This window comes from Lepeophtheirus salmonis, chromosome 14 (genome assembly GCF_016086655.4).
Source record: "Lepeophtheirus salmonis chromosome 14, UVic_Lsal_1.4, whole genome shotgun sequence".
NCBI classification, from domain to species: Eukaryota; Metazoa; Arthropoda; class Copepoda; order Siphonostomatoida; family Caligidae; genus Lepeophtheirus; species Lepeophtheirus salmonis.
The window spans coordinates 5,039,565-5,058,669 of NC_052144.2; the positions used below are offsets into that span (position 1 = coordinate 5,039,565).

Below are 19,105 nucleotides of genomic sequence, written 5' to 3' on the forward strand. Positions count from 1 at the left end.
CTTAGAGATTGAACCTAAACAAGCTTCTTCATTTCAAGTAAAAATGAAAAAAATTCGATACATTCTTTAGTATCACTACAACCAAGCTGAAAAGGGAGAGCAGGCGGGCATTTTTTATTGTTGTTAATGGACCCAATACAGTACCCAATGCAAAAGCAAAGCAGTGTTTCCAACAATTCCATTTTGGTAATATGGATGTCGTAGATGAGGCACGTTCTGGTATGCCAATCATCAAAAATGTCGATAAAATAATGAAAATTCTTAGTTGTATCGGGATGTGAGTAATTATTATGTTGTCCAGGAACTGAAAATTAGTCAGAAAACCCTTTGGAATCATTTGTATAAGGCTGGCCTACGAAGAAGCTCAATGATGAGTGCCATACGAATTTAGGCAAAAGAACCTCTTGGATCTAATTTATGTTTGTGACTCTTTGCTGAAACGTAATTAAATCAATTCACTTTTGAAACGTATATTGATTGGCGATGCAAAATGGGTTGCATTTGTGAAGAACTGCGGAAAAAGATCGTGGCCAATGTACAGTTAAGCGGCTCAAACGATTGCCAGGCCTGGATTAACGTCCAAGAAGGATATGTGTTTGGTGGGGATGGAAAGGAATTATTCCCTATAAGCTGCTCTTATCGGGAAACACTCAATTTGGACCTATATTGTCAACAACTGATCAGATTGAAACAGGCGATCGACCAGAAGTAGCCCATAGAAAGTTCATGTATTCCATCAAGACAACATTAAGCCACAAACATCGTTAACTACGCGCCAGAAGCTCCAAAGCTTGGATTCGAGGTTCTTTTCCACCTGCCAACAACTTTTTAAATTTACCTATTGTATAGAGTATTAAAATGATTTAGTTTTTTTATAGAAAGGTTTCATAATTTGAAACATTTTGGTGTATTGTTAGGCATTCGTTTTTATCATGGCATATACTGCACAATTTGCAATGTATAAATTATAAAAACTTTCAGGCGAGTTATCTACAATATGAGTTTAACCTTTAATTTAATATGATTTAAGTTAAATACATACTTATAATTAAATGCAGACTGTCCTGAGAATTAATATTCATCTAAAGTCCAGTAAAATTGGGGGGAAATGTGAAATAAGCCCTTGTTCCTTGTTTTATTGTCATATTGGTTTTTACCATAATGCTCTTGCTTTTTGTACTAAATATCTGAGACCTCTCATAATTTGTTTTATCACCATGAACTAACGAACAGTTATGTATTTAATAAATAGTTCAAACAACTTTAAAAATAATTTTGATGCGTCAATAAGTGTATATAATTCATAATTACCTTAAATCCTTTGTATATGATGATTTCTCAAAATAATGAATTAGTTAATATGTTTTAAACATTGAAGCATATTCACCGAAGACCTCATTTACCCCCCTCCTCTTTATAAATTTCTGAACTACCTTCCCTCCTCATACAATTGGTACAAGGATTTTCCTCAAAAACAGGATACAGATTTCAAATCTGGAGGTGTCAAATAAGTGCGTTGAGTCTGGTAAGAATATTCAGCACCTAATTCATGCCTCACACATGCCACTGAAGGGGCTGTGTGAGGCCAATTATGACATAATTGGGAAGTAAGTAGGGTCCCAAGCAGTCCAGCTCTTAGTTTGATAGATTATTTTGTCTGGAGTTTCCTTGAATTTAAAACAAATTGAGCATCTGATTCATCATTCACTCTTTCATTACCTTATTCAAGGAAACAAGGACCAACATTTCAAGGAACAACCTCGTCAATACCAGCTCCACCTTTCATGCCCAGGCCTCAACTGTGATTGATCCTGGAGGCAAATTCATCAAATGAGTTCTTTTTGTACATATTATTTTAAATAATACACATAACCTCATAAAAAACTGATAAATTTTCATTTGACTACCCCAAAAAAAAAGTAATGAATATTTCATAGAAATACATATTAAAAATCAAACATTTTTCTTATAAGAATAACAAATTATATTTTTTTAAAACCCCAAACTCAGGTTATAAAGATTGTTTTAAATAAAAGATTTATATCCATTTAAGTGCATTTTAAGTGATATTTACTGCTGGAAAATTATTAGAATAGTTAAACAAAAGATTTAATGATGTAATTATGATAGGCGTCTGAATGTTGATCGTGTAATTAAATATACTTAATTTTGGAATTTCTTTCAACTCATTTTACTAATATTGTTATAAACCCCTATCTTTAAAAAAGATCATACTTTAATCTTTTAAAAATACATCAAATGCAACTATTAAATTAAACATGTCGATGGAAATAGATCATAGACAAGGGATATTTGATTTGATGGTAGGGCAACGGTTAAATAGGAAGCATCCTCTTTCTACTTCAAGAATAACCGCAAAAACTATAACTGAAGCTGGATATTCTATACGCCATGTACCAGCAGCATCAAATTTTGATAATGCCAGATATCTATCAATACAACTGATGTTGTCTTGGTGAAACGATAATTTATTTTTAAAAAGCTAGTGATTTACATGCATCGTGTAGAACTTTCCTACAAAAGACTTTTTGTAACATTTACTTTGGAAATCTTAGATAGGATATCCAACCCAGCTGTTTGAGATCTTTATAATTTTTTTTTGTTAAGACTACTGTATTTTGTTAAATAGATTGCTGTATCTTCTTTGATGGCCTTGGATCAATACACAGCTCTTCTTGAATGGCTCACAATATTGTAATATTCCTCCTTACCTTTTATGTGTTTTTTTATTGCGGGACGGTTGGATATTTTCTCTTAAGATGTCGACAATCTTCCAACTTGAACATTGTACTACCTTCAATTTGACTATCTCTTGTCTCAATTTTTTTTGTATCAACATTTTTACTCCAATTGGAACATGTCATATATCATTTCAAAAAAATGAGCATAAGAAATTTTGTGGTTCAAGAAACTCTTAAGAAATGTACAAAAATAAGCGTGCAATATAAACTTTTAAAAAAGTGACAATAAATCTGTACTCCCTGTATATAATCCAATTAGCTTTTTGCTTCGATAGGATTTGTATCTACTCATTCCAATAAGCTCTTGCTTCCTGTAAATAAATAAAGAATGGATTAAAATATTTATTCTATATTTATCTCATTATTAAATTACGTACAGATATTTTTGAATAGGTTTTAATAATTTTTTCATTCATAATTGTAATATTTCATGTTTATGCTCTAGGATGTGTACTAATTCCATTAAGCCATGGCTTTTTGTATACAAAAATTAATTGATGCACATTGATCGTGAATGGGACCTGGAGCAAAGATAAATATGAAAAAAGCAGACAATTCAACTAATACTTAACAAAATTTGTAATTATGCATATTGTTTACTAAAGTAATAACAAATACAAATTTGTGTAACCTTTTTTGATCTTTAGCCTTGTAAAAAACCTACATGACTAAATTTTAGAAATATGACCGTTTTTTTGAAGCCCAATAAACATACTTTTATTTACAATTATGACAAATAAAAAAAAAACACATTCTAATTGAATATAACAAACTCCTTACAAATAACTGATATGAATTAAGGCAAAAACAATAATAAGAAAAACGACAGTTAAAATATCAGCTCTTTTCATTTTTTATGCTTCCATACTATTATCCAATAGTTCGTGTTAACTACCATTGTTAAATGTCGAGTTCTTTTTCTTTTAAACCTTCCCAATTTGTTCGTATGGGTTTCTTGTTACCTCTGCAAGAATATATTATAGCTTGCATTTTATTGATGATGGCCTCCACTTTAAAAGCCCTGTGAAGATTTGGATCGATGGTCACTACCCTATCACTTTCTGACATCAAGACTTGAAGTTTTTCTTTAAATTTAACTTGACACATCCTTACCCGAAGATTCCCCATATAAAACACCTATAAAATATGTGCTGATATTTTTATTTTCTCGCTACAGAATTTATACTTCATACTCTCATCCTCGTTGTAGGGGTACAGAACGTTGTCATTTAGGGGAGGGATTTATTGCAAGCAGAATGACGTCATATGAACCGATTGTTGTGGAAGAAGTGAGGGGCATAATAATGGTTGCATCTGCAAGATATGTGGCCTTATCCCTGAAAATTCCAAACGTAGGGACGGATACATGGTCAACATTATCGTAAGGGATCAAGGTTATTCCATCTATGGGATCCAACAAGGGAAAAGTTTTTTAATTGATTACAAGTTAATTTCATATATAAATATTTAGCTATTTTACCGACTCGATTTGACAAAAGAAAGGTCAAAGCCAGACATATGGTAATGTTTAATAATTTTCCCTTGTAAAACTCCCCTGTTTATTATATTATACTGTTAGTTTTTTTAAGGAGCGCTGCTAACCTTGGAGACCTTTAAAGTCATATTCATGTTGTTTAAGGTAAAACCAATATTAAACACACCATTTTTATTAAATTGCAAAAAAAAAAAAAAATGAAAAATTTGTCAAAAGTTGATATTTAATCATTCGATTGGTGATTAGAAATACGACTGAAAATTAGGGTTTTGAATCTAAATATTGATCTGTAAGTATATTATACGTATCTAAAAATCAAAGTAGAATATACTTCTCATGTTCAATTGTTTGACGAGGTGGTTTGTCCTGACACCGATCTGGGCCGTATTGAACCTCCAATATAGATAATGGAATTTAGAAATGGCGTTACAAAAGTATCCTAGAACGTTTTTACTAAAATTTTAATTTGTTTCATAAATTTTTTTTTTTTTGCAACAACTTGTCACAAAAACGATATACCTCCCAACCTTAATATCTTTTTATTTCGTAAATCATTCTTTTTTTAAATAAATAAGCAAAATAATAAGTTATACTTATGCTGCATTTCCTTAAAGATAGGAATTCTTGTCAATACCTCCTCGTTTTACAGGGTGTGCAAGCTATTTCTGTCCCACGAAAATGATTATGTTTTGAAATGTAATTTTCTCTCCAACCGATTACTTAGACAAATCTCAACCATCTTCGAAAAAAGATCTCCAGAACCATTATTCCTGAGACATACTCATTTCCATTGATCTGATTTTGAATCAAAGGTTTTTTTGAAATCTATGGCCATAACCGTTACATCTAGGACACCTTTCTCTGCGGTTTGTATCGAATCTTTTATTCCTCGTGGAATAAAAGATTCGATACCCAAATATACCCAAGGGTTAAAACTAATAGGGGTCACCCAAAATATGGGATAATACGAGGAAATCTTTGACTTCGTCAGTGTTTAGTGTATGTTAAAAGGATCTTCTTTCTTTTCATTTCCCCGCTTATTGTTTTTATTGCTATTATTATTTTATTTGATATGATGTATGTTAAGTACTGTTTCTATCTTAAGTATAAATAACTGTGATTTCTTACAACTTGTCAGAGTAGTCAATAATATATATTAATGATAATAATAAGTGCTCCTTATATTAGCTTTTATTATTCCTCTACACCTTCTCTTCGTTTTGCTCGGTCGTTGTAGATTACTCTAAAAAAATAGAATATGTCTAGCAACCTCGTCATTCGACACAACAAAAAGAGGACAAAATTCTAATGTTAAATGATTGTAAAAGTGGAGCAGGATTTATAGTCATCACTACAAAGTCTTTTGTAAATGTAATTAAAACATTTCAACATATTAATGGCTTAGTTAGAAGTAACGATGATGTTGGTTTTAAGATTCAGGGATTAGCTGGATAAAGGTTAATTCAATCCTCAGTTTACATTACTTTAAAAAATCACTCTGAAATAAATATGACTATACTAAAAGAAATATTGAGTAAATTAAAAAAGTAGGTGAGGGATATAGAAAAGATAAGCCTTTATTATTTACCACCTGGATGTATATAAAGACCAGAAAGGACAATGCGTCTGCCGATTGAAATAAGGAAGCAAACGAAAATAATGCAAGAGTAGGGTCCTTATTTATTAAATTGGTTGAAATGACAATCACTGTTTAATTATAATTAATGACATTATTGTTGAATGATTATATAGAAAGTAAATAAAAGGATCAAATGAGTCATAAGTCGCCTTTGCTCCTCGCCACGCCGGGATGTTCACTACAACATCATATAACAATAACAATTCATATAACAAAAAGATCTTTTTCGATGACATAGCGTCGTATGCTTCATTACAAGTGTCCTGAATGACTCCTTGTCTTCAGTAAAATTTAGATATAGTCGTGATTTTTGCCAAATGCTCAGAAGACATGGATTTCAATTACTTTAAACAAGCGATTATGATAACTTTTGAAGGTTTTTGGAGTTTTTGCGCTTGAGCTTACTTTAAGAGACGAATACACTTCGCTATAAATTTCTTATCTCCTGAAATACTAATTAGATGAAATAGACAAAAGAATATAACTTAAAGACTAATAACTCGTTTTTGCCGCTACCTAAGATATAATTAATTCATATTACGTAGTTATTAGTCCAAGACTGAGTATACATTTTAAAGATATTGTGTGTGAGAGAGAACTTTTCAATAAGAATGACCTAAACACAGAATTAACACTATTTGCAGTTAAAGTAATAACTATAATACTTCTTCAGTTGTGTTCCATATGTGTAATCATTGATATATTGAACTACTTGACCCATTTAAAAAAAAGTCTTATTTGCTTACTACACAAAACCTGAGTACCTACTGACGAATTCTCACGTACCACTGGATTCAAATATAGAATTGTTGCAGAATAGGAAACCTTGCTTAATAGATCCCCTGCACTAAGCGTTTGCATTTTCGGGTTCGATTGTCTTATTGCTTAATACAAGTTTGACTGTAGTTAGGGTGGATTGTAAATACAATCAACCCAGAAAAATTGATAGACAATTTGAATATACAAAAATAAGTTAAAGTATTCATAATTAAACAAATTTGATATTTAATGTACAGGGACGTCCGCTATAGAAGAGATAGAAGGTTTTAGTCTTTTCTCTCATCCATGCTGACGACGACCCTGATCTTTTTATCATTTTATTTTGAAAAACAAGTTATAATGTCTAGATCATTTTATAGATTGTATAATATATGATGTTGTTATCATCACTGGAATATGTATAACGAGCAAACATTACTCCAGAGTGCGCCATTCTCTCAATGTATATTTTTCATTTGAAGCCATTCTCTTCTCTGTATATATTTTCTCATCTAAAGTTATTTCATCACCCGGTAATATTTTATAAGTGGCGGTGAATAAATTTCCGTAACAGCTTAAGAATACAATTGCATCCTTTCCATTGATCAATTTCATATTATGAGAAGGTCCTTTCTTAAACATGTCAAATATCAGATCAGTTTTTTCCAAAGAATATTCTAAAAAAAAAAATATATGGGTTATAAGGTCATTTAAATATAAAGGAGGTTATACCCGAAAATTTAATTCGAAATCCTTTCGCATTTTTATTTATGATCATTGAGTTTTGTTTATGTACAATTTGATCCAGTATTGTTTTAGGAGCTCCTACAGTTAAGAATTTTAATCAATTACAATATTTGAATGACTTATTTATGGAAACAAATACCTATATTTTTATAAAATAAAAGCTTATTTACACTAGTTTTCCACCCAAGATCCCTCAAATACTCCTAAGTTGCATCTAGAAGTATAATTTGAATATATTATTTAATTTATTCAATATAGTGAATAACTATACTCACTCTTGGGACTCCACTTGATTTGGTATACTAAGGAGAGAAAGGACAAAAACGACTATCCAACTGAACATTTTGACACAAGCTGTTTCGTTATACTGATATACCAATAATTTTTTCAATACATATATATATATGTCAAAAGTCAATTTAAAAAAAAGGAAATTATTCTCTTGAATTCAATCTACGTAGGTACTCGCAATATGCCCAGTCTTTCCCAGAGAAGGAAAGATACATATTGTACAAGGATTATATATTAAGTGGATTGTATGTATACGTCATCTACTGGAGTTAGAAGAGAACACTTTTTTTTTTTTTTTGTGTCTTCCTACCAGCACGGCCCTGTTTATCACCTGCCTTCTCTCACTTCTCCCACTTTCTGTTTGTCATATATTATATGTCACACAGTTTTTCACTCTGATATGGGTGTCCAAGTTCACCTAACTTTTTTTTTTTTGACCTTCTAAGAGGCTTTTACGTCATTCATTCCGTAGTAACTAGAGACCCTCACGTTCGCGAGGAGGTATGACAAGGATTTATATCTTTAAGGAAACGCAGCATAAGTATACTATAACTCATTTATTAAAAAAAAAGAATAATTTACGCAATAAGAAGGGGTAAAGGTTGGGGAAGTATAGCGTTTTTGTGAATTCAAAATTTCAATAATCATGAACTATATTTAAAATAAATTTAAATTTTTCCCAAACGAAGAAAAAAGCAGCAAAAATCAAAAAAAAAAAAAATGGGGGCTACAATCTGCCCAGCCCACCCACTCTGGACGCTCCTGAAAATGTTTGATGAATATACTGAAATGGTATGCAGAAAATTATAAAATTATATTTAACCTATGAGGCGGAAATCTGCTTAGTATTATTGATACTAATGATTGAGTATCATTCAAAATATATGTAAAATCCAATATAATTTTGACTAATATACAGAGTTTTTACAATTAGTTTCCTAGAAGAAAGTAACGCTATCAAGAATAATAAAGATGATAATACGTTGTAACCTTCATTATATCACTCTACATCCCCAAAAAAAAAAAAAAAAAAAACAGAAAAAAGGCCCAAAATCAGTTGTCAGTTAGTAAATAATTTTAAAATAGTTTTGGAAAGTGTCAAGATCGTCAAAATTTAAGAATGGCCTCTCTTTTTTTCTTCTATACTTAAGTATAGTGATTAATTTTATATTTAAGAAAGTTTAAGCTAAATATTTTTTTTAAGCAGAAACAAAAATAATATTAATCATAACTTAAATTGAATGTAAACCTAAATAAATAAAAATCACAAGGATTTGCACCCTACAATTAAAGTTATTTTTCTTTAATCAGTAGTACCATCTTTATCATTGAAGTTTTTTTGTTATAATTTTAATGTATATGATCTTTCTTTTACTAACCACAAAATCTAATTTCTCTAATAGAGCGAACATTTTTCGGGGAATGATGCTTTTTTTGTTACGGAAACTATTAGTAAATTTTTATTTTTCTTTATAAAATATATTTATTAAGTCACACATATCCATTTTCTGGAAATAATGATTGATTCCTATACGAATATAAAAAATACATTTTTTTTGAGAGAATATTAATTTTCCAAATTCATTCATGGAGGTTACTTATGAATAAATATATTTATAACATTCATCCACTCATTTGATTCCCTCTTTATTTCTACAACAACATAAGGATTAGTATTTAATTGTCAGTCAAATATACGTATTTAATAAAATATTATGACATATTTAAAAAAAAAAAACACACACACATTTTGTTGTGCGTCATTATATCTTTTGTATTCTCACAACCTTTAATTTATATAGAAGAAGAAAAAGGGCCGAAAATCAGTTGAAACCAGTTAAGTAATTCTTCCAAAGAGAGGAGTTATTATTAAATTGTTGCAAGGAATAGTTCAGAGCTTAGGATAATAAGTTTTTAATCCAACCTATCAATATTTAGAACACTGATTAAAAGAAAAGAACAGGAAATTCGACACCTGACAAAAACATGTTGTATATTTTTGTATTATAGAGACAATGACGTTGTAGGTCCAAAAGTAGCTATATTTCGAATATTATATCACCTTTCTTGGGTAGGACAATATGCTCTAATAATAGACTAGGTGAATATATAATGAATCAGTATTCATTACATGGATGTTTGCAAACGTATATTATTTTAATATGCTCTAATAATAGACTAGGTGAATATATAATGAATCAGTATTCATTACATGGATGTTTGCAAACGTATATTATTTTGTTTAAATGAAGGTATAATTCCTAAAAAATCAATGAATACGGATTAAATATTCATAATGAGTCAACAAAATAAAATTTCAAATTGATACAAACAATTTTTTTACTAGTAGTTCAACAAAGATTTGCTTGTTTTTTACAATTAAGATAAAAGATTTTAACAAGTAAAACTGTTTTGAAAAATAATGAAATTTTCTAAATTTGTGAAACATTGTACGTCCTCGAAGGTTATTTTTTGTATAATTAGCTCATACTCAATTTTCAATAAAATATAAATTTTAATATTTGAAATTTTTTGATTTATTTCTGAAAAGTTTGGTTTCCTTTTAAAAAAAGAGCATACAGGTTAAAGTCATCCAAAATTGGTATATATATATTTTTTAATCTAAGTACAAAAACGTATTTACATTTTTTTTTAATCTCAGAAGTTGCTCATAGGCTGTGATACTCAGATAAACAAACAGATAGGCAAAAAAGCTATATTCTATTTCTATCAGTTTAATAGACACGTAAAAAATGGTTTATCATAAATATTTATATAAAAACTTTTAATAGAAGTTTACCTTAACTAATTTTTTTACTTTTTCAAACAAGCCTAATGTGTAGTATAGGAATAATATTAAAACAAAATCCTGTTGTTTTCCGAAAATGTGTACAATTAGAAGGCTTATTTTTATTCAAGGAAACGCATGCGAAAAAACATTTATTTACTTTGGCACAAAAAATGATTTAATTGGCACTCCAATGTGACCCCATTATTTATTTTATCAAAAAATAACTTTAATCTTAAATTCAAGAAATTGCTCAGTATTAAAATTCTTGGATCTTCGACACGGGAATAATTTTTTATGAGGTTTAACGTATTTTTTGGAATGTTTAAATTCTATTTTCATCTGATTTGAATGAAATTTATTAGGTCCAATAATCCATTACTAGGAAACTTAAAAATTACATTCAGATCCGTGACTCACTATTAATCTCTTTTTCAGGATGAATTGGATCATATATCTTATTGTTTAACAAATAGAGATATCCAACTAAATTATTCTTCAAAAAATATAATTAAATTTTAACCAAATGTATGACAAATGGTGTAGCTAACACATTTGTCGTATTAATTTTATGACACCCATAAATTATCATATCTTGATTAAACCATTGGTTTTGTGTAAGAAATAATTTCTAAAAATACTATTTTGAATAATGAATATTGCACGTGAATTGATTTAAAATGATGACATGATTTGCTGAATTTGATAAGAATTACAGCTCTAGAAATTATTTAATTTGACATTTTATTATATACATACATATGAACAAATTAAACCTCTTAAATTTTCAAACCCTAATTATGTAACAATAATTTAGTTGTATAGCTCAATCGCTATCAAATAATAAAATATATGTATCTATCAGTTAAGTGATTAACCAACTACAATCCCTAACATGAAGGAGTTCCATACGATTTAATAATAAATTCATAATGAAAAGAAGCTCAAAACTCAGGGCCGGAATGAGTTACAGATCTGAAATTTCATTTTTGAGTGTTCTAGTAATACTGGGTGGTCCATTGAAATCTGAATACTAATCATACAATAATTACTGAAAGTTGAGTGATTGTAATTAACTTATATTTAAATATATTTAATCATAAATAATAAGTTACTAAACAAAAAAATCTGAGCTCTCTATCTCACGTAAAAGTCAAAAATTTACACTTGAACGTTATTGGTGCATCTCCACACTCCCACTGCGAGCAGTTAGGCGTCTCTAAGAGCACTTTATGTGCCGTCAGCAAGTCTTAAACGCTGGAGAGGAAGAAGGGATCTGTCAAAAGGGCCGAACCGGACTTGGAGGAGTTAAAGGAAACAGCGCAGCCCAATCCGTTTAACTCCATCACGACCCATGCAAAAATTATCGGGGTTTAACACCATACCATTCAAAGATCTTTCATAAAATGGTCGTAAATTAATATCAAACGTTGCGTGACAATAAATTAGAAGTTTTACATAACAACATGTGTTGTATTTTAAATAGTTTGTAGCGATTAGTTTTATCTCTTATAGACATTATGGACTTCTTAATATTTGTACGTGTATCTGTTTTAATTACTTTAATTACACAGGGTGCCACCAAATTTTCACGAATTAAATTAAGCCTAGAATATAATTTTTCTTTGAGAGCTAAATCCAAACTGATTTAGTTTTTCTTTACTGCTTACAGTCCGAGAGTAGAAATGCGCCAATTACGTTCAAGTGTAATATCTCGACTTTTACGTGAGATAGAGAGCTCAGATTTTTGGTTTAGTAACTAATTATTTATGATTAAATATAAGTTAATTTCAATCACTCAACTTTCAGTAATTATTGTATTAGTATTGTTAAGATTCAATGGACCACCCAGTATTACTAGAAAACTCAAAAATGAAATTTCAGATATGGGTCTCATAAAATTAATACGACAAATGTGTTAGCTACACCATTTGTCATATATTTTGATAAAGTTTAATTATATTTTTTGAAGAATAATTTAGTTGGATATCTCTATTTGTTAAACAATAAGATTTATGATCCAATTCATCCTGAAAAAGAGATTAATAGTGAGTCACGGATCTGAATGTAATTTTTGAGTTTCCCAGTAATGGATTATTTGACCTAATAAATTTCATTCAAATCAGATGAAAATAGAATTTAAACATTCCAAAAAATACGTTGAACCTCATAAAAATAGAATATAGCTTTTTTGCCTATCTGTTTGTGTATCTGAGTATCACAGCCTATGAGCAACTTCTGAGATTTAAAAAAAAATATAAATACGTTTTTGTACTAAGATTAAAAAATATATATATAACAATTTTGGATGACTTTAACCTGCATGCTCTTTTTTTAATATATATTTTTTGATATATATGTCTTACTTCAGAAAATATAATATGTAAGGGTGAATTGGCGTTTGCCCCCAGGACAGGGCATCCCCAAAATCCCTGAGTAATGCATTAGTTCAGGGAACTAACAACTTACTTAAGAAGTTAGGCCCACTTAATATCATGAATTCCTGTAAAAGTGCAGAGGGAGAAGAAAAGGAAAACTCGACGTGGCAATCCTGAAAAAAAAAAAAAAAAAGGGGGGGACGTACTCAAATGTTTCTCGGAGCAGAATGAGGATCTATGGACACCAAAAAAAATGAAGAAATCTTATGGAAAAAATGCAGTTTATGATGTTAAGAAAAAATTAACAATAACCTTTTTTGGAATAAGTTGTATTTGGATGGGAAATATACCCAAGGGTTAAAATTAATAGGGGTCACCCAAAATATGGGACAATACGAGGAAATCTTTGACTTCGTCAGAGTTTAGTGTATGTTAAAAGGATCTTCTTTCTTTTCATTTCCCTGCTTATTGTTTTTATTGCTATTATTATTTTATTTGATATGATGTATGTTAAGTACTGTTTCTATCTTAAGTATAAATAACTGTGATTTCTTACAACTTGTCAGAGTAGTCAATAATATATATTGATGATAATAATAAGTGCTCCTTATATTAGCTTGTATTATTCCTCTACACCTTCTCTTCGTTTTGCTCGGTCGTTGTAGATTACTCTAAAAAAATAGAATATGTCTAGCAACCTCGTCATTCGACACAACAAAAAGAGGACAAAATTCTAATGTTAAATGATTGTAAAAGTGGAGCAGGATTTATAGTCATCACTACAAAGTCTTTTGTAAATGTAATTAAAAAATTTCAACATATTAATGGCTTAGTAAGAAGTAACGATGATGTTGGTTTTAAGATTCAGGGATTAGCTGGATAAAGGTTAATTCAATCCTCAGTTTACATTACTTTAAAAAATCACTCTGAAATAAATATGACTATACTAAAAGAAATATTGAGTAAATTAAAAAAGTAGGTGAGGGATATAGAAAAGATAAGCCTTTATTATTTACCACCTGGATGTATATAAAGACCTAAAAGGACAATGCGTCTGCCGATTGAAATAAGGAAGCAAAAGAAAATAATGCAAGAGTAGGGTCCTTATTTATTAAATTGGTTGAAATGACAATCACTGTTTAATTATAATTAATGACATTATTGTTGAATGATTATATAGAAAGTAAATAAAAGGATCAAATGAGTCATAAGTCGCCTTTGCTCCTCGCCACGCCGGGATGTTCACTACAACATCATATAACAATAACAATTCATATAACAAAAAGATCTTTTCGATGACATAGCGTCGTATGCTTCATTACAAGTGTCTTGAATGACTCCTTGTCTTCAGTAAAATTTAGATATAGTCGTGATTTTTGCCAAATGCTCAGAAGACATGGATTTCAATTACTTTAAACAAGCGATTATGATAACTTTTGAAGGTTTTTGGAGTTTTTGCGCTTGAGCTTACTTTAAGAGACGAATACACTTCGCTATAAATTTCTTATCTCCTGAAATACTAATTAGATGAAATAGACAAAAGAATATAACTTAAAGACTAATAACTCGTTTTTGCCGCTACCTAAGATATAATTAATTCATATTACGTAGTTATTAGTCCAAGACTGAGTATACATTTTAAAGATATTGTGTGTGAGAGAGAACTTTTCAATAAGAATGACCTAAACACAGAATTAACACTATTTGCAGTTAAGGTAATAACTATAATACTTCTTCAGTTGTGTTCCATATGTGTAATCATTGATATATTGAACTACTTGACCCATTTAAAAAAAAGTCTTATTTGCTTACTACACAAAACCTGAGTACCTACTGACGAATTCTCACGTACCACTGGATTCAAATATAGAATTGTTGCAGAATAGGAAACCTTGCTTAATAGATCCCCTGCACTAAGCGTTTGCATTTTCGGGTTCGATTGTCTTATTGCTTAATACAAGTTTGACTGTAGTTAGGGTGGATTGTAAATACAATCAACCCAGAAAAATTGATAGACAATTTGAATATACAAAAATAAGTTAAAGTATTCATAATTAAACAAATTTGATATTTAATGTACAGGGACGTCCGCTATAGAAGAGATAGAAGGTTTTAGTCTTTTCTCTCATCCATGCTGACGACGACCCTGATCTTTTTATCATTTTATTTTGAAAAACAAGTTATAATGTCTAGATCATTTTATAGATTGTATAATATATGATGTTGTTATCATCACTGGAATATGTATAACGAGCAAACATTACTCCAGAGTGCGCCATTCTCTCAATGTATATTTTTTCATTTGAAGCCATTCTCTTCTCTGTATATATTTTCTCATCTAAAGTTATTTCATCACCCGGTAATATTTTATAAGTGGCGGTGAATAAATTTCCGTAACAGCTTAAGAATACAATTGCATCCTTTCCATTGATCAATTTCATATTATGAGAAGGTCCTTTCTTAAACATGTCAAATATCAGATCAGTTTTTTCCAAAGAATATTCTAAAAAAAAAATATATGGGTTATAAGGTCATTTAAATATAAAGGAGGTTATACCCGAAAATTTAATTCGAAATCCTTTCGCATTTTTATTTATGATCATTGAGTTTTGTTTATGTACAATTTGATCCAGTATTGTTTTAGGAGCTCCTACAGTTAAGAATTTTAATCAATTACAATATTTGAATGACTTATTTATGGAAACAAATACCTATATTTTTATAAAATAAAAGCTTATTTACACTAGTAGTTTCCACCCAAGATCCCTCAAATACTCCTAAGTTGCATCTAGAAGTATAATTTGAATATATTATTTAATTTATTCAATATAGTGAATAACTATACTCACTCTTGGGACTCCACTTGATTTGGTATACTAAGGAGAGAAAGGACAAAAACGACTATCCAACTGAACATTTTGACACAAGCTGTTTCGTTATACTGATATACCAATAATTTTTTCAATACATATATATATATGTCAAAAGTCAATTTAAAAAAAAGGAAATTATTCTCTTGAATTCAATCTACGTAGGTACTCGCAATATGCCCAGTCTTTCCCAGAGAAGGAAAGATACATATTGTACAAGGATTATATATTAAGTGGATTGTATGTATACGTCATCTACTGGAGTTAGAAGAGAACACTTTTTTTTTTGTGTCTTCCTACCAGCACGGCCCTGTTTATCACCTGCCTTCTCTCACTTCTCCCACTTTCTGTTTGTCATATATTATATGTCACACAGTTTTTCACTCTGATATGGGTGTCCAAGTTCACCTAACTTTTTTTTTTTGACCTTCTAAGAGGCTTTTACGTCATTCATTCCGTAGTAACTAGAGACCCTCACGTTCGCGAGGAGGTATGACAAGGATTTATATCTTTAAGGAAACGCAGCATAAGTATACTATAACTCATTTATTAAAAAAAAGAATAATTTACGCAATAAGAAGGGGTAAAGGTTGGGGAAGTATAGCGTTTTTGTGAATTCAAAATTTCAATAATCATGAACTATATTTAAAATAAATTTAAATTTTTCCCAAACGAAGAAAAAAAGCAGCAAAAATCAAAAAAAAAAAAAAAAAAAAAAATGGGGGCTACAATCTGCCCAGCCCACCCACTCTGGACGCTCCTGAAAATGTTTGATGAATATACTGAAATGGTATGCAGAAAATTATAAAATTATATTTAACCTATGAGGCGGAAATCTGCTTAGTATTATTGATACTAATGATTGAGTATCATTCAAAATATATGTAAAATCCAATATAATTTTGACTAATATACAGAGTTTTTACAATTAGTTTCCTAGAAGAAAGTAACGCTATCAAGAATAATAAAGATGATAATACGTTGTAACCTTCATTATATCACTCTACATCCCCCAAAAAAAAAAAAAAAAAACAGAAAAAAGGCCCAAAATCAGTTGTCAGTTAGTAAATAATTTTAAAATAGTTTTGGAAAGTGTCAAGATCGTCAAAATTTAAGAATGGCCTCTCTTTTTTTCTTCTATACTTAAGTATAGTGATTAATTTTATATTTAAGAAAGTTTAAGCTAAATATTTTTTTTAAGCAGAAACAAAAATAATATTAATCATAACTTAAATTGAATGTAAACCTAAATAAATAAAAATCACAAGGATTTGCACCCTACAATTAAAGTTATTTTTCTTTAATCAGTAGTACCATCTTTATCATTGAAGTTTTTTTGTTATAATTTTAATGTATATGATCTTTCTTTTACTAACCACAAAATCTAATTTCTCTAATAGAGCGAACATTTTTCGGGGAATGATGCTTTTTTTGTTACGGAAACTATTAGTAAATTTTTATTTTTCTTTATAAAATATATTTATTAAGTCACACATATCCATTTTCTGGAAATAATGATTGATTCCTATACGAATATAAAAATACATTTTTTTTTTGAGAGAATATTAATTTTCCAAATTCATTCATGGAGGTTACTTATGAATAAATATATTTATAACATTCATCCACTCATTTGATTCCCTCTTTATTTCTACAACAACATAAGGATTAGTATTTAATTGTCAGTCAAATATACGTATTTAATAAAATATTATGACATATTTAAAAAAAAAAAAACACACACACATTTTGTTGTGCGTCATTATATCTTTTGTATTCTCACAACCTTTAATTTATATAGAAGAAGAAAAAGGGCCGAAAATCAGTTGAAACCAGTTAAGTAATTCTTCCAAAGAGAGGAGTTATTATTAAATTGTTGCAAGGAATAGTTCAGAGCTTAGGATAATAAGTTTTTAATCCAACCTATCAATATTTAGAACACTGATTAAAAGAAAAGAACAGGAAATTCGACACCTGACAAAAACATGTTGTATATTTTTGTATTATAGAGACAATGACGTTGTAGGTCCAAAAGTAGCTATATTTCGAATATTATATCACCTTTCTTGGGTAGGACAATATGCTCTAATAATAGACTAGGTGAATATATAATGAATCAGTATTCATTACATGGATGTTTGCAAACGTATATTATTTTAATATGCTCTAATAATAGACTAGGTGAATATATAATGAATCAGTATTCATTACATGGATGTTTGCAAACGTATATTATTTTGTTTAAATGAAGGTATAATTCCTAAAAAATCAATGAATACGGATTAAATATTCATAATGAGTCAACAAAATAAAATTTCAAATTGATACAAACAATTTTTTTACTAGTAGTTCAACAAAGATTTGCTTGTTTTTTACAATTAAGATAAAAGATTTTAACAAGTAAAACTGTTTTGAAAAATAATGAAATTTTCTAAATTTGTGAAACATTGTACGTCCTCGAAGGTTATTTTTTGTATAATTAGCTCATACTCAATTTTCAATAAAATATAAATTTTAATATTTGAAATTTTTGATTTATTTCTGAAAAGTTTGGTTTCCTTTTAAAAAAGAGCATACAGGTTAAAGTCATCCAAAATTGGTATATATATATTTTTTAATCTAAGTACAAAAACGTATTTACATTTTTTTTTTTAATCTCAGAAGTTGCTCATAGGCTGTGATACTCAGATAAACAAACAGATAGGCAAAAAAGCTATATTCTATTTCTATCAGTTTAATAGACACGTAAAAAATGGTTTATCATAAATATTTATATAAAAACTTTTAATAGAAGTTTACCTTAACTAATTTTTTTACTTTTTCAAACAAGCCTAATGTGTAGTATAGGAATAATATTAAAACAAAATCCTGTTGTTTTCCGAAAATGTGTACAATTAGAAGGCTTATTTTTATTCAAGGAAACGCATGCGAAAAACATTTATTTACTTTGGCACAAAAATGATTTAATTGGCACTCCAATGTGACCCCATTATTTATTTTATCAAAAAATAACTTTAATCTTAAATTCAAGAAATTGCTCAGTATTAAAATTCTTGGATCTTCGACACGGGAATAATTTTTTATGAGGTTTAACGTATTTTTTGGAATGTTTAAATTCTATTTTCATCTGATTTGAATGAAATTTATTAGGTCCAATAATCCATTACTAGGAAACTTAAAAATTACATTCAGATCCGTGACTCACTATTAATCTCTTTTTCAGGATGAATTGGATCATATATCTTATTGTTTAACAAATAGAGATATCCAACTAAATTATTCTTCAAAAATATAATTAAATTTTAACCAAATGTATGACAAATGGTGTAGCTAACACATTTGTCGTATTAATTTTATGACACCCATAAATTATCAT

The 19,105-nt window shown here is 29.2% G+C and overlaps 1 protein-coding gene and 1 long non-coding RNA gene across 2 annotated transcripts; both read right to left on the reverse strand.

Annotated features, from left to right (window-relative positions):
* Positions 1–6,884: 6,884 nt before the first annotated feature.
* On the reverse strand, positions 6,885–7,588 carry LOC121129804 (uncharacterized). Its single transcript, XR_005868517.2, has 3 exons — positions 7,542–7,588; positions 7,388–7,480; positions 6,885–7,332 (listed from the first exon to the last, which is right to left on the reverse strand). It is a non-coding gene; the product is annotated as an uncharacterized lncRNA (long non-coding RNA).
* A 7,325-nt stretch (positions 7,589–14,913) lies between these two features.
* Positions 14,914–15,929, reverse strand: LOC121129768 (uncharacterized). The gene is made up of 4 exons (XM_040725495.2): positions 15,709–15,929; positions 15,571–15,647; positions 15,417–15,509; positions 14,914–15,362 (listed from the first exon to the last, which is right to left on the reverse strand). The coding sequence occupies exons 1-4, from the start codon at positions 15,774–15,776 to the stop codon at positions 15,049–15,051; spliced, it is 552 nt and encodes a 183-aa protein (XP_040581429.1). The 5' UTR covers positions 15,777–15,929; the 3' UTR covers positions 14,914–15,048.
* Positions 15,930–19,105: the final 3,176 nt, after the last annotated feature.